Here is a 16711-nt window from a genome sequence, read left to right as displayed (position 1 = left end):
ACATTTAAAGTGACAGTTCACCTCAAAATGAAAATCGCTTTGTCATTTCTAGCCATTGACTTTCAGAGTATTTTTTTATTTTTTTATACTATGAATTTCAATGGCTACTAGAAACTGTCTGGTTACTGACATTCCTTAAGATATCTTCTTTTGCGTTCAACAGAAGAAGAAGAAAATAATAATACACAGGTTTTGAAAAACAGGAGGGTAGGTCCCTTTAAGGAAACATGAGTGGTGTCATGATGCTGAGGTGGTTTCCAGGTCATTTTTAGGTGGTTGCCAGGGTGTTCCTCCAGTAGCTAGGTGGTTATTTACTGGGTCAAAAAGCAAGTCTTTATTTATGGCTCAGATTATATGAGCAATACTTGCTTGACTTAACAGACACCACGAATAAAAAGAAAAACATTATTTAGTCATTCTACACAAAAATGTTCCGAGTGCTATTAGAATGATTTCTGAAGGATCATGTGACACTGAAGACATGAGACTTGAGTCTTTACTCATTTTCAAAAAAACATCTAAAGACACATATATAGAATAATCATAACAGAAATGCATTAAATAAAATATTGTACATTTTATTTTAAAGCTAACTACAGTAGATACACAATCACAATATTATTCCATACAAAAAAGACAGAATGCTGTAATAATTAACCATGACCATCCTCTGTCACCAAGGCAACCATCACTTCCTGTGACCTGTACTGATATGTTTAAGGTCAGAAGAAAGAACGGCACAAACCTGCCATAGAAACACTGAGCAAAAACTAAAAAAGAGCAGTAGCATTTAGATGATTAGCTAGATGAATATTAGCAGAAAGACTGTTTTATGTCATTCTGTTTAATTAATTAACCAATAAGACTGATCTAAAGAGCTGCACAAGTCATAATAAGTGATTTTAGTTTGAGATGTACATTTTTGTGGCGGTTCATGCAGCACTAGAAGAGAAAACACCTTTCAGAGGCACAAGAGACATCAGCTGTATCCACTTCAGAGACTCGCGTTTCTAAAGCACTCCTTCACACAAAGCATGAATTACATCTGCTCCATTCACAAACCTGCTGCTTTGATTCAGCCGCACCTGTGTGTGTGTGTGTGTGTGTGTGTCTGTTATGACTCTCTGTGATTGATGTTTGTGTGTTTCGTTCCTCATGTTTATCCTGCACAATAGACACATTTACACTGACCTCACTTCATCTTAATATTCATTAAGCGTTATGCAAATCCGAGCTGTTATGTGAATACTTTCATTAAACGTCGCATTGATACTCCACACTCTCGGTGTCAAACTCTTTCACTCACTCCTCAATCACATGAAAACTGTGAAATTTGTGTCATATTTCAGCCAAAAAGAAAGGAAGGAAAAAATAATCAAGTAAACAAATGAAAAAATAAAAACACAAATAAATAAAAGTGGATGGATGGATGGATGGATAAAAATACATAAACAATAAAATTAAATAAATTACAAAAAATAGATAATAAATAATAAATAAATAATAAAATAAAATTAATAAAATAAAATTAATAAAATGAATTAACTAATAAAAAAAATGAAAACTGAAATAAAAATACATAACTGAATACAAACAAAACGATAATAATACAAGTAAAAAAATATATTTTGTTTATCTACACACACACACACACCTTTAGGGAATAAAAGGCATTTGCAAACTAACCAGATACGAACTTGTAGTTACTACAATTTCAAGTCTGATCAGTCTATGTTTGCTGCACTGAATTTATTTTATGAATTTCAACTGAGGAATTATTTTCCATTATGACTTTTGTTGGAAAAATGTGCGCAACTATTATGAAAATAATGTCACAAAAAAATGGTCCTAAAAATATTTCCCTCTCCTGTATGATCCTGTGGTGAAATATGAGCTGGTCTTTTCTTTATCAGATTCATCTATTTATTCTTTTACCACTTGAACTAAAAATCCTGACCAAATCGAGCAGTGAATTTCAAACTCCTGTGTGATCGCTCTCAAGATGTTTCGTCTTTAAAAGCTCTGGAGCACTTTGTTGAGGTGGCATTTGAAATATGCAGATCATCAAATCACAACAGTTTTTTCCAGAGACCTTTAGAAATGCCAGCGCTCATCAAAGCAGCGGGACTCTGAACTGTCTCACTTCCTGTAACGCACACAAAGAGAGCAGACGGATTTTAAATCAACTTGAGTAAAGTGTGTCGAAACATACTGGAAGATTATCAGAGGAGGCACTGAAAGAGTTGAGAAGAACAGAGAGAACACTCCCAATGTGTCACTGACCGAGCGTGATAAAAGATAAAGCGCCATGTCTATGGTTTTAACATTGTTTTGCAGACACCACCGAGTCGTCATGAACACTTGACCTCGCTCCTATATCTCCTAACAAATCACTTTCTGTCTGAGTCACATATCTCACTTTCTATCTCTTTAATATCTCAACTGTTTCCTCTAAACACACACAAAAAAATGTGGTTCTTAAGCAGTTCTTTGAGGTCGTTGAGGTGCTACATAGCCCTGCTACTGTATAAAGAACCTGTTAAGCCCGTCTTTTTAAAGGTTGTCTAACTGTCTCTTAGTCTAGCTTGGAAAATGATTCAAAAACGACATTAAAATACTGTATTTCCTGAAGATAGCACGGTTCTTGAACATTTTGTTCTCAAGGCCCCCCTGTAAAAGGAAATATTCCAGTGCATAAAAAAGTCATTCAAACCAACTTTTGCCCCTGTATTAAATTCCCATTCATAGCAAACATATGAGTGTGAAGTAACATATCTGAAATCTGAGGAGAAGAAAGGGTTCCTCTTATAATTCTACAGCACTATAGTCTATCTGACAGAGGTGCTGTACAGCACTTTAAAGATAGGAGCTATACAGCACTTTAAGAGGTTACCCTATGATTACAAGCCAATGAACCACTTTCAGTGCTATTCAGAATCAGCACTATTTTTTAGACTGCAAATTAAATGATTTTCTCCTAAGAAAAAGAGCCTAGACTCCTCTAGGCCATATACTGTAGTACTGTCTGAAATCTGTAATCAAAAGCCAGAAATCTTAATATTTCTCAAGCAAACTCCTCCAATATTAAACCACACTACTGACGCATTTGGCTCTACCTTTAATTTTCCTGAAAGTATGAAACTTAACTGCAAAACATAACAGAGTATTAAATCAACATGGAAAAACTGTTGAAAGAACATTTTTGGAGGACAATGAAGTCACCTGAGATCTGAAAGAGAAACTCTCCGTTTAAGATCTAAATGTCTTTACATCTTTCAATATGGCAGAAAACAAAATCTGTGTATAATCAGTGTGTCAATGTAAATATTTTTATTTTGTCCAGATATATATGTGTATATGTAACTTTTTTCTTGGCCATTCAAAGCACATTAGCACAAGGTTTACACCAAATATAATAATCACTTTGAAGAATGTATTTCATTATGCTGTTCTGGTTCAAAATATATTTGTTATATATTCATATAAATGTTTCCTGGCCAGAATTGCATTTATTTATTTATCTTTCTATCTTTTCAAATGATCATTTTTATTATTATTAGCTACACAAGTATAAGAGATGCCAACAAGTTTTCAAACTGATACATAAAAGAATCGTTCAGCAAAACTAAGCCATTGTTTTTGCAGTTGTATTTGATGCTGCAAGTGTTCAGCTTTAAATGGAAGATAACTGAGAGCTCAATTAAGTCTGAGCAACAAAAGTGCAACTGCAACATCAACAAAATGTTCCTCTGTGCCGCTCTTCGTGAACAGAAACCTCCTCATGCGAAATCACAAACACTTGACCTCGCTCCCACACATCTGTATCTCCAAACACATCACGTTCTTTCTCAGTCATATCTCTCGCTTTCTTCATCTCGATGTACAACAGAAACCTCTTCACATTCATCACAGAAACACCACAATACAAGGCAACAAGCAAAAGCAAGTGAACGGCATTTATAAAAGGACTCCACAAATACCTCCATGATGGCTGTATTGATCTGTGATGGTCACAGTTATATGAGCCAAGAGACCCCTCACAGCCCGAGCACAATGAAGGGGCCCCTTGCCTCGCTGACCCCTTCATAACACGCTGAACTCAGTGACCCTGCTTTGACTCTCGCTCTTGGAGTCGAACTTTAATAACCTGGAGGAGAGACTGCTCACATCACCTCCTACAGCGCAAAATGATTTCAGCTCGGGGATTAATACTCAACATTCATCAGCAATTTCAGACATTTTCCTCACATCCACAGGCTGACTTAAAGGACATCTGCTCTAGCCTGAGAGGATGAGGGGTTATTATGCCCTTATCTGTCAGAGATGCTCAAATGTTCATGAAAAGCCAAAAGATCCAAGAGAACAATTTAGTCGTGCAATATATTGGTAATTGACATTATCAGTCTGAACAAATCAGTATTGGAAACAGAAATGATTTTTGCTTATATTTTTGCCAATTTTATCAGTATCATCAGCATCACTGAAGCAGATCTTATGTCTTTCCTATTTAAATGGTTTAATTTTTGTAAAAACAATGTATAATAGAGAGAAATGTGAATTTTTTTTACTTACAATAATTTTCATTTATACATTAAGACTGTTATGTAATAAATTGTCTTAAAAAAAAAAAAAAACTTTTGAACCATGCTTTTTAGGAATAATATTTTATATAAACCAGGTGAATGATACAACAAACAACAAACAAACAAACAACAAACCCCTCTGTTAAAAATATTCAGAATATAGATAGAAATAAAACTTGAATGTTTGGTGTCAGTGCTACTAAAGCAGATTTTTTTCTGCCTCAGCACATAACAAAAACAATTAATTTTGAGAAAGACATTTTACTCATTTTAAAAGACACAATTGAAATCTAATGATGTCAATAACAGTGCAATACAATTTATACCTAAATGTGTACAAAACTGGATGTTTACTTGTCACTAGGCAGAAAAAAAATTATGTTGAAGCAAAATAGCTTAAAAATATACAAAAAAAGAAGAAAATTAATTGAACTACTTTTAACTTGAGTAGAGAGTTTTTAAGTGTGAGATGCTCCAAAAGGTGTGTGATGCGAGGGCAACAGTTAAACACGTCTGTCTAGTGCTTGATTACACACACAAAACAACTGAAAGACCATTTTTGCATGCGAAAACACGACATGGCGCAGTGTAATAAATATAATCTAGAAATGCATTTTTAGAAATGCAGTCTTATCTTTATCAGAATTGGCCAAAATGTCTATATGCATATGGGTTCATCACAAACGGAATTATAATTTCTGTTAGTTACACAGTAAAAGCACCCATGCTAACTGAACCAAATTCTCTTTTTGTAGGCAAATCAGATCTGAAATTTACACTAAGGATTTCCACCCTTGTCAAGCACATGAAGGATCTCATGCCTGTACGAAAGAAACCGGAAGCAAAGCCTGTAGCATTTCCTTTACAACTGAGTCTGGCAGGAGAAAGAGTGAATGATCACAAAACAGAAGAGGTTCACTGACATCTACAGCAAAAACCACTCAAAACAGAGAGTTCCTGCAGTATTCCATTATGTTTTTCACCCCTCAAAGTCTCTTTATAAATCTACTCTTTAATAGTAAAGAAGGGGAATGAATTAATCTTTTCTTCAAGACATTTGAGCTTGAATCTCATCACATTCTGACTGACAGCCAGACACATCCCTGAGACTCAGATGAGCGGCGAATGAAATACAGGTTGAATTCTGCAGCTCTAGGCTGATGCCATGTTCCAATTTCATACCAATTACCTTCCTATCAGGCACCGTCAGACATCCTTTCAGTTCTCTACTGTTGAAAATCACCGGAATGCTACACTAGAATATATGCAGAAGAGGCCATATTAGTGTGTGTTAAACAAGGTATTAAACTGATGAGAAATCATTAATATTCATCCTCTCTGTACCACTCAAGTGAGCGTCGCTCTTTAAAAATCACCTTACACTCGCTCAAAAACAAACACATTTCTCTTCTGTGCTCCGCTCACGGAGGAATGTCAACATTCCTGGTCTTAACAGCACTGGAAAAAAAGAGCTACACTGGATGTTATCATTACTTTTGGGAAAGAAAGAACACATGCTCACATGTAAAAGACAAAACTACAGGCTGGAAAACACACAGCTCAGCATATATGCTATCAAACAACACAACACTTCTAACCCGATGAATGCAGCACATACAAAAAATATGACTATATATGTTCTACCTTGAAATATGCAAGATACAGTACACCACTGTTCAAAACCTTGGGGTCACTAAGAATTTTTTATTAGGAAATTAATACTTTTATTCAGCAAGGATGTAGTAAACTGATCAAAAGTTAGCATTGCAAAAAAAAATTACAATCTTTTTTTCTAGTTTTCATCATTAATGATAATAAATGTTTCTTGAGCGACAAATCAGCATATTAGAATGATTCCTGTAGGAACATGACTAAAATAGTCAGAATAAAATAAATTAAAAGTTTAAATAGAAATAAAATTCACAATGCTACGGTTTTACTGTATTTTTTATCAAATAAGTTTTTAAACATTACAGACCCCACACTTTTAAACAGCAAATATATGCAAACAAAAACATTATCTGAACATGTGTATTGTTTTCCATTACATCAAATGCATTGTTCTTAATATTGTTAGATATTCACACATGAGTGTATGAATCATGTCCTTCATAAGTTTGAAACAGGCCTAACTGTTGCATGACACTTTAGTAAATGATGTCGATGTAACACATGAAAATCTACTGTTGACAAACATAGACTAACATTTTACTTCTATAACTTCTTTATAGTTTAAAGCCTGCAGAAATCATAGTTTCATTTGCTAATATAAGCACCATAAATCCAAAGCATGAAGTTGTTTAAAAGTAGGAAGATATTTGAAGTGCCTGTAACAGAAAAAAACAAAACAGCGGTCACAGCGGCCCAAAAGTGTGAAGTCATGACCTATATAATGGTGCATAATTAGGACAAAAACCAAACAGGCTCATCAACTTTTAAAAAAGAAAGAGAAGATACTTCTATGGTATTTTGGTGCAAATTCACCACCATGAAAGATACGAGAAAATATTCAACAGACAACATTAAAGAAAAAATCTCAAAAATCTAAATATTCTGTTCAAGAAACATTTCTGTACTGGGTCACCACTTGATATCCAGTGTAAACCCACTTGAGAATCACTGATCCAAGCAACATATAAATGAATGCACACATTCCCTCCTCACACCTGAAGAACAGGGTGCCATAAATATTTAAGAAGCCCTTTGCATTTTCCTGTCTGACTCTAATAAATGCCTTCTTGCTTCGTATGCTGCCATGTACACTATGATTCAGTGTGTGATATGTGAGCGCTCCAGGGTGAGCGAGAGAGAGAGAGAGAGAAAATTCTCAGCGGGAAACATAATGGACGTGTTAGAAATCAAGGTCTCCAGTCGTCAAACCCAAACATGCAACCTACTGAGAATACATAACTGCTTGTGAGTAACACATGCATTGCATCCATTAAACCGGCAAGGATTACATCACATTTCATAGTTTGTGAAGTTTAGCTAGGAAAAGTGACATTTTCTTTCGGGCCCCGGTGCCTCCTTGAAAGGGCCCTTGACAAAGCCCTTAGAAACAGCAGATGTCCTGGTAGAGAACATCTGTACACACCCCCTCTCCTCCAGCACAGACAAAGGGGCATCACACACACACACACACACACACACACACACACACACACGTTTCTTAATATCTTGTTTTAATTCTGTAAGGAATCATCACAAATCTTCAAAAACATTTATGTTATAAGTTCAGCAACCAGACTAAACTTTTTAACTACATCATACAAGGGGTTGTTGGCTTGGCCAAAGCCTTATTTAGCAACCTAATTATACATTATCAACTAAATATTAGATCCACGTTGTCTCAAATTGTACATTTCCTTACATAGTGTCCTTAAAAGACATGCAACATTAAGCTAATGCTATCCTATCAGTACACATGCAACATGTCAACAGTTTTAATAAAGCTGTTTTATGCATTGTTGCAACACTTGATCTAACGGGCGCAATGTAACCAAATCCAGAAGAATCCGCCGATACAATGTAGCCACGGATCAAAGAGCCAATATTACAGTCATTCAAACTATTTCAGTCGCTGAGTGGCTCAAGATGTCCTCGGATATTAGAAACACAGCGAAAAGCCCACCCATCCCCTCCATGTCGCAGGCGAATAAACACACACATGAACGGACACACCGCGCAACACCAGCCGCGGTTCCTCAAACCAACAACCGGCGAGAACATCTTATATCTTACCTGGACAAACGCCTATGTATGTATGAAGATATCGGGTTCATATATCCATTAAGAGACAATCCGCTGCTCAGATACAACGTAGAAGCGTTCATGATTAACGACTCACCTTTAAAATGCTACAAAACTTAATCCAGCGTGGCCCAAAACTGAATATCTGATTGTGATGTTTGGCTTTGGGTGATTGAAATAACTTAGAAATGTGGCTCAGTTTGGTTCAGAGCGCAAGAAGGTGGTTTAAGGGGTTCAAAAAAAAGAGGAGGTGATTCGGAGACTATGGTGCACTACGTTTTCTTCTTTTCCCCAGTTGCAAGGATTGAGATGTCTCTCTGTTTTCCTTTTCTTTTTTCTCTATCTTTTTGAAAGAGGCGGGGCTTTGGGTTGAGCTGGCCAATAGCGGCGCGGTTAGCGCGGGGTCACGCCCACAATCGAGTGCGTTTGCACTGGTCAGTTTGACCACAGCAGGCCTGCGGAACACAAACATCAATTATTTTCGCACTGTAGTGGAAATTCTCTTATACTTGACCCCTGGTGTTGATTTTTGTTACTTTTAAGAGAGCTCATTTTTTAAAACGCATTGTTTGTCTTCCTTTATGTCAAACTTGGTTTGTGTGAAGTTTATGTGAAATTTAATTTGAATAATTAGGTTAGGTATTTACTATAAATGAATTACAAAGTATGAAATAGCCTAATATGTGAAACTAGATGAGAATATTAATGTATATATTTCAGTCTGAGATTATATTGAACTTGAATTTAATAAAAAAAAAAATCTGCTCACATCTGAGAGAAAAGAGCAGATTAGTGACCTAGAAATAGTACTGAATCTGAAATATTTCTGCAATTTGTGTTTCCTCTTTAAAAATGAAAATATTCATCATTCATAATTGACAGTGGCAACAGTGAGAGGTATGTCAGTGCGTTTCTTCACATCATTCAGTTGGAGGTAGATTAATATAAAAAAAAAAATCGAAGTACTTTATTGTCACTTCAGGTCAGAGCATCACAGATCTTTACAAGACAGCCACAGTGACATCAGGTTGATTAGCCAATAAATACAAACACTTTCACTGATTAACAGTAAATATTGACAATAAATCATATAGATGTGTGTGGTTTAGCAGATACTGTAGTGCAGATGCAGATAATGTAATTCTAAAATATGTAAAGATATGCCAAAAATGCAGCATAAAAAGAACAATATAAAATACAGTGATATTGAATACAAATATGCAAGCAAAGCTGATAATAAAATGTGCATGTGTTATTGATGCACATGTTTTATCCACAGAATTTCTCTCTTCTCTATAAGACATTGTCTTTTTTGACTCAACTGCAAATGCACTTCATAAACCCCTGGTTTCACAGACAAGGCTTAAGCTAGTCCCATGTTTGAGCTGTCTGCAGCTGAAAATATCTTGCTCTGACATATCTTCAAATATGTCAGTGTCATTGTTCTGTGTCAAGATGCACACCTTTAATGTTTTCTTCTAAGGCACTTTGGTAAAAGTTGCTTAAATATCTTAATTTAACTAAGGCCTAGTCCTGGCTTAAGCTAAGCCCCGTTTGTGAAACTAGGTAAAAAGTTTGAAATAAACATTTTTTTTTTTGTAGGATACACACACACAAACACATATTCATCCCCACAAATCCCTCACATCTTTTCCTCTCTCTTTTTCTCCCTTTATACAGCGCCGTGAAAAGGTTTTTGCCCCTTACTGTTTTTTTTATTTTTTGCATATTTGTCACACTTAAAAGATTCAGATCATCAAACTAATTGTAATATTACATAAAAGTAATGCAAGTTAATACAAAATGCAGTTTTTAAATTATGATTTCATTTATTAAGGGGGAAAAAAACTGTCCAAACTACCTGGCATTATGTGAACAATGTATTTCCCCCTCCTGTTAAATCATGAAAGAACTGTGATTAAGAATATTATTTTATAAAGCCAAGTTAAATTACACTAGCCACAGCCAGGCCTGATTAACGCCAGACCTGTTGGATCAAGAAATCACTTAAATAGAACCTGTCTGACAAAGTGAAGTATGCTTAAAGAGCAACACATTCTGCAGCGATCTAAAGAAATGAAGGTACAGATGAGAAACAAAATAGTTGACATGTATCAGTCTGAAAAAAAGTATTATGAAGCCATTTCCTCAGGCTTTGGGACTCCAGCGAACCACGGTCAGAGCCATTATCCACAAATGGAGAAAACTTGGAACAGTGGTGAACCTTTCCAGGAGTGGCCGGGCTACCAAATTTACTCCAAGAGCACAACGACGACTCATCCAGGAGGTCATAAAAGAACCCAGAACAACATCTAAAGATCTGCAGGCATCACTTGCCTCAATCATGATCAGTGTTCATGATTCAACAAATAAGACATATTCTGTGCAAAAATGGCACCATGGGACAGTTCCAATGCAAAATTCACTGCTGACCAAAAAGAAAACAAAGGCTCATGTCACATTTGGCAAAAACTATGTTGATTATCCCTAAGACTTTTGAGCAAATATTCTGTGGACTTATGAGACAAAAGTTGAACTTTTTTGGAAGGTGTGTGCCCCGTTACATCTGGCGTAAAACCAACACCGCATTTCATAAAAAGAAAATCATACCAACTGTCAAACATGGTGGTGGAGGTGTGATGGTCTGGGGCTGCTATACAGCTTCAGGACTTGGATGACTTGCCATAATTGATGGAATCATGAACTCTGCACTCTTATCAGAAAATCCTGAAGGAGAATGTCCAGCCGTCAGTTTGTCGAGCAGGACGATGATCCCAAACGCACCAGCAAGTCCACCTCTGAATGGCTCAAGAAAAACAAAATGAAGGTGAAAAAGGACCCCTTTAAATTATTCGTGATAGTTCCAATCTAAATCAAAATGATTCCTGAACCTTCTCAAAGGTTACAATCTAAACATCTGATTCGCCATATGTGCTCCAAAGTTTCTATCTAAATCAATGATTGTACCGATGTGAGTAATGATACAAGAAGCCACTCCGAAGTATCTGAATGATTAGCATTTAAATGAATCTGAATCATGAACTCGCTTTGAAGTTCTAATCTTCTAAGCATGTATATCGCAAATCTTCTTCAATTCTTGCTTTTTTTTTTTCTTTAACAGTACAGAACATCAAAGCATTGAGGCAGTACAGTTATCAAAACAAAACAAAGAAAAATGAAATGACAGCGTATGTTAAACATGGAAGTTGTGAGCAGTGTGTAAAGTGAAACAAGATAACCCAGGAGATTTAGAATGACCCAGGATTAAAACTTTCAAGTGTAAAAAGCCCTAAATACAATGTTTTTAAATGTACTCGAATGTTCTGGCAAGGTTCTCTCGAATTTATAAACAAACGTTCTCTTATTAATGTAATAGAATGTTATCAAAATTATCTGATCTTTACAAATGTTTTGATATTAGTAAACATTAGCACAAAAATGATTTATAAACAACATTCATGGAATGTATTATTTCTGGAACATATTAGTTGGACGTTCTTCTAAATGTTACTGTTGGTTTCAAATCATTTAGAGAATATTCAAAAGTAAAAATAATGCATGGAAAATTATGAAATGGAATGTTCCAATTTTGAATGTTGAACCTATTTTGTTAGCTAGGTTCTCATTAAAACATTTAAAAATTGCTTCATTTTCTTTTTTTAATTGGCTTGACTCAGTGTTTTCATTTTAAAAGAACATGCTTCAACTGAGTAGCTTGATCAAATAGTTGTAAAATGAAGCACTTGAGTGAACCTGTGCAGCACTGAATACTGACATCTGACACCAAACACTGAGTTTTTCTGTGCTGTAACATCCACTCAGACTGATATACGCCTGTGCGGATGTGAGCAATCTTAAACAATGACATATTCTAATGCAGCAGCTCTCTCAAACTCATTTGAATGAATATTTAATCGCAATGAAGGTTTGTTCTGCTGTGTGCCGGGTCTCCTGCAGCCATTTCTCAAGGTTAGACAGAGTTATCACCGGGCCAAGCTGAAAAACAAGGATGTGCAGCTGAGATGCAACAGTGAGCAATATCTCACAATAACAGCGTCAAGGAAAAGATGCTGTTGACGAGGAGAAAACATAACCGAATTATGCTCTATGAATTATAATCAAAGGTAGGGTTTAGACAGCAGATCTCAGCGTTGTGAAACATAACTGCAGACAGATCTCTGCATTACAAAGAAGCATGTGTTTACACTTGTCTGGAAAAAAAAGCTAATTAGAGTGTTAAGATGCACTAATTATTTCATCAGCAGAGAACGGTATGGGTTAAATTATTTGTCTTGACCTCTCGTGTAAAACATGCCAGACTGTTTCATTAATTCATTATCTGGCTGTATTAATTATAACAAGGCCAGTGAAATGAATTGATGGAATGCCCTTAAGTTAAGGCTCTTAATTCAGAAATGATTTATGATGATTAATCTACTCTATTAACACATAATGCACTCTAATGTTTTATAATGTATCTTGACATCTGACTATCCTTTCATAATAGAAACCAGAACAGGTTTGGTTAAATGGAAATTTAACAATCTATTGAAAACTTTCCTGTTTTGGAAGAAAATGCACTTAGTTTATTTTTAACACAACTCAAATGCTTGTTGGTGCGCCGGAGCCCTTTAAAGTGCAGCACAATAAAAGATGAATCTCAATGAGATGCAGTTCTTTGATCTCAACCGGGTTATTCTGCATTCAGCAAATCCATCAGCTTGTGTCCAGCTATTTATTTTTTTACTATATATCTTTCAACAGAATTGCAATTAGCTGTCAGTACAGAGACAAATAACATTAAGATCAAAGTTTAGCATTTGAAAAAACAAAGACTATCAGTTGATCCAGCACCAGAGTAAGTCAGACAATATTAAGAGAACAGACAATGTTAAGAGAATTCTCTGTGCCATCACCATGGCAACATGCTTATCCTCTAGAATAGGTTATGAAAGAAATGCAATGTGCAAAACTTCATTACCATCAAAAGAAATAAATACTTAATTACTTGATGTCATGTTCTTGGATTACATTTCAAAATGTGGGCTAAACAAAGACGGCGATTCCTCCCAGTAACTCTCCCTGGGTTCCTGCAATCTGGACGTGTGGCTCAAGGAAATCTGGAGAGCACAGAGGATTCTCCTCGCTGTGTTTTTCCAGGTGTGCACAGACTGCGATACAGCTGCCGTTTCAAATGCAACACCTGCTAGAATAAGATGGCAATCTCATGCTCTCTCTTTGAAGCTGAGATAACGTAATGCCGTTCACTGTTTAATCTCTTTCAAAGACAGGATTCTGAGCTTTAGCCCGAACGTCACACTGCCCTGCTGAGTTTTTTCCCCCTTATATCCACACAAATCCCCATTTCTCACTGTGAACCACATCAGGTGAGTAAAATGCCACATTAAATGGCCATTTAATTTTGTGATTCTCGCTGGTTCTCACTATTCTCACTGATACAACATTATATATTTTTCATTTTTTCACCTTCATTTTAAAGTTTTAGTAGTGTTATTATGTACTTGTGTCATTTTTATTATTTAAAAATTATTATATTGTTTTTTTATTAATTTTTAATTATTGGTTTACTTCAGGATTTTTTAGTATCTCAAGTTCAACAAAGCAAAAATGAGAAATGTTTTGCCTATAGCAAAAATAAAAAAAAGTTTAAGTAATAGTAGTATTACTCTAGTAATAGTAACATAATTTTTAATATAATTTTTTTTAATGTTAGTAATTATTAAAATAAGTTAAATATTATGCTGGTATACCAAAAATTCCAAATTCGAAAAAAAGTCAATATGTCAGTAAGATAACACCATTTTTCATTAAATTATTGTCACAGTTATTTATTTCTGAGATAAGTTTGTTCTAATACATATAGGCTGACAAAGTTGATAAATACAAGAAATACAATAAGCTTTAAAAAAATCATTCTTTCACATACAACTGAGCTGAAACTGTTTATTGTTTTCTTATTATACAGTATATCACATTCAAAACTGATGCTCTTTACATAGTGAAACAGATTTCAGAATTTGTGACCCTGCAAAGCTATAGTACTCTAGTGGTCATGCCCAGCATAGACAGACAATAGGACACTGACCTCTGCTGGTTAAAGCAGAGAATGACACTAGATTATCATGCTTGTGTCACAAACAGTAACTGAAGTCTGATCATCTCTGATTGTGTTATTTTAAGGGGTTAATGAGAGGTTGGTGACTGCTAGTACACTTAGTGGAGTGTTCTGGTTAGAGTCATCCCTCCCAAACCACATGAAACACTCCTCGGCCTGATCCGTAGTGTTCATTTGAGACCTCGCTGAGTGATCTCTGGGGAAGCGTCTTCTGAGTGTGTCTTCTCTGCCCTCTGTTTCCTGTTTAGGCAGGAAGTCGGTTCGATAAGCTGAGTGGTCCCACTGTGCTGTGCTATCCGGACTCAAGGCTTCATCATAATGGCACAGGTAGAAATGAGAGTTATGCTGGCGACGCTCATCAAAACATTTCTTACGGCCGAAACCCTGAACAATACACAGGGAAATATTCATAAAGATTTGAGATATGATAAATAGAATCACTGTTTATCATAATGTTGAGCTCACCTGATCATACACGTCAACAGAGTGCTGCAGTGCTGTGCGGTTATCATGCGCTGACAGTGGATATTCTCTGCCCATTGTTTTCTGCCACAGAAAGCCTCAACATGAGAATCTTTCTTCATAAAAGGATGAATCAGCATGATTACAGTTAAAAAATAATTTCCTCCAGAAATTTGCTATCTGTAACCAGTGCTCGATGAAATTCTTTTTCGTAGTCAATTTAATTGTAGCCCATCTCTGAATAAAAATTACATGACGGAAATTGTAGTTAGTGATGAAATCCGTTGCATTACTCATTCTAGGTAATATAATCTGACTTTTTGATTACTCATATTAAATTACATGATAGTTTTCCAAACTGGGGTTTGTGAATACAGGGGTTAATAAATTATTGTTATTATAATATTTTAGTTAAATCTTAAAAATTGTATATTAAAATATATAAATCATTGTAAAATATTTTAACATAATAATAATTAAATAATTTATTACATTTAAATATCATTATTTTTAAATGTAAAATAATTATTAGTAATTATATCAATAAAATAGATATGTATTATTTGTTTATGCCATGTGGTCTCTCAATCTTCCATATAATTATAGCTAGCAGCAGAATTTATGAATTTACTGCCATGACATAATCATGCAATAAATAAAAAAGTAACTGTAGTCTGATTGAGTATTTTAAAATAATCGAACCGAACATTTAATCTAATATTAAATGTGTTAATATTTCTTTTTTTTATTTATTATGAAACCCAGATTATATAATCAGTTACTATCTAACACTGGATGTAATTTGCTGTATTTTGTAGTAAAATCTGAATATGAAATACCTATCAAAATATCACTTTATTTTAATAGCAATAGCTAACCTTTTCAGGATTGATGAATATTTTGGGATATCTCTCCTCTTCTTGTGTCAGGGCTTGAGGAACTCCATGTGCCAGCATTGAACCTGTGCTCGTGCATAGATCACGTGTTTGTTCAGTCTGTGACACAACCGTGGGAATAAACTGGAAGAGACGAGCAGGCACAATGATGAATGAATAAATCAATTAGAGAAAGAAAGAAAGAAAGAAAGAACTAGGCGAGAGCAGTGTAAAATTCAGCCTAAAGTTGAAGACTTGTTGAAGAAGTGGTTATCTTACCCAGTTTCCACTCTTGTTCTTCTTATTAAAGTATCTCTTGCCTCCATTACTCATTGTCACTGCATAAATTTAAACACAACACATAACTAAGTGTACTACTAACTAAAGCAGGTGAACTCAGGTGAACGAGAGCAAACTGTGATTCTGTAACCATGGCAACAGAACGCATACGATAAATAAACAACCGAGCACAGAAAACAAACACACAACCACAATAATAATAAAAAAACACAATCACAATAAATATATCCATTTTTATCTACCTGTATGTAGATACACTGAAGTTTAAAATAATATTACACTATGATGAGAAACGTTTATAATAATATATATATACAATTGTTTATTATTTATTTATATGTATAGTAATAATTATAAACTAGCGTTTATATAACGTTATAGTAAAGCTAGCATGTATATATAGTAATATAATACTTTAATCACATTCAATATATAAAATGCCATTATTATAATAATCTAAAATATAACGTAAAATAACATTTAAATACAATCTAACGTAATTATTTTAGTTTAAAATACAGTTAAAGCGTTTTAACGGGTATATTATTTATATAACTACGATATGAAAAAAACTAATATATACAAATATACCGATATTTATGAGT

At 34.9% G+C, this 16711-nt stretch overlaps 2 protein-coding genes across 2 annotated transcripts in view; both read right to left on the bottom strand.

Annotated features, from left to right (window-relative positions):
* Positions 1 to 8668, bottom strand: part of ctbp2a (C-terminal binding protein 2a) — a 43042-nt gene extending 34374 nt beyond the window's left edge. The window contains exon 1 of the mRNA XM_026286549.1: positions 8431 to 8668. The gene's annotated coding sequence lies outside the window, so the exon portion shown is untranslated. The remainder of the gene's footprint in view (positions 1 to 8430) is intronic.
* A 5615-nt stretch (positions 8669 to 14283) lies between these two features.
* Positions 14284 to 16237, bottom strand: tex36 (testis expressed 36). Its single transcript, XM_026286842.1, has 4 exons — positions 16086 to 16237; positions 15810 to 15950; positions 14935 to 15015; positions 14284 to 14853 (listed from the first exon to the last, which is right to left on the bottom strand). Exons 1-4 carry the CDS (start codon positions 16137 to 16139, stop codon positions 14530 to 14532), a joined length of 600 nt encoding a protein of 199 aa, XP_026142627.1. The 5' UTR covers positions 16140 to 16237; the 3' UTR covers positions 14284 to 14529.
* Between the last annotated feature and the right edge of the window lie 474 nt (positions 16238 to 16711).

The sequence above is a fragment of the Carassius auratus genome, chromosome 17, assembly GCF_003368295.1.
Source record: "Carassius auratus strain Wakin chromosome 17, ASM336829v1, whole genome shotgun sequence".
Taxonomy (NCBI): domain Eukaryota; kingdom Metazoa; phylum Chordata; class Actinopteri; order Cypriniformes; family Cyprinidae; genus Carassius; species Carassius auratus.
Note: the sequence above shows the minus strand (reverse complement) of the source record. Positions and strands in the feature narration are given on the sequence as shown.

Bases quoted from the DNA above. Each gene is read 5' to 3' on its own strand.
- tex36 (XM_026286842.1), bottom strand. From the start codon at position 16,139: ATGAGTAATGGAGGCAAGAGATACTTTAATAAGAAGAACAAGAGTGGA. The intron at 15,951-16,085 runs GTAAGATAACCA...CGTCTCTTCCAG, and splicing joins AGAACAAGAGTGGAAACTGG to TTTATTCCCACGGTTGTGTC. The intron at 14,854-14,934 runs GTGAGCTCAACA...TGTATTGTTCAG, and splicing joins CTGTTGACGTGTATGATCAG to GGTTTCGGCCGTAAGAAATG.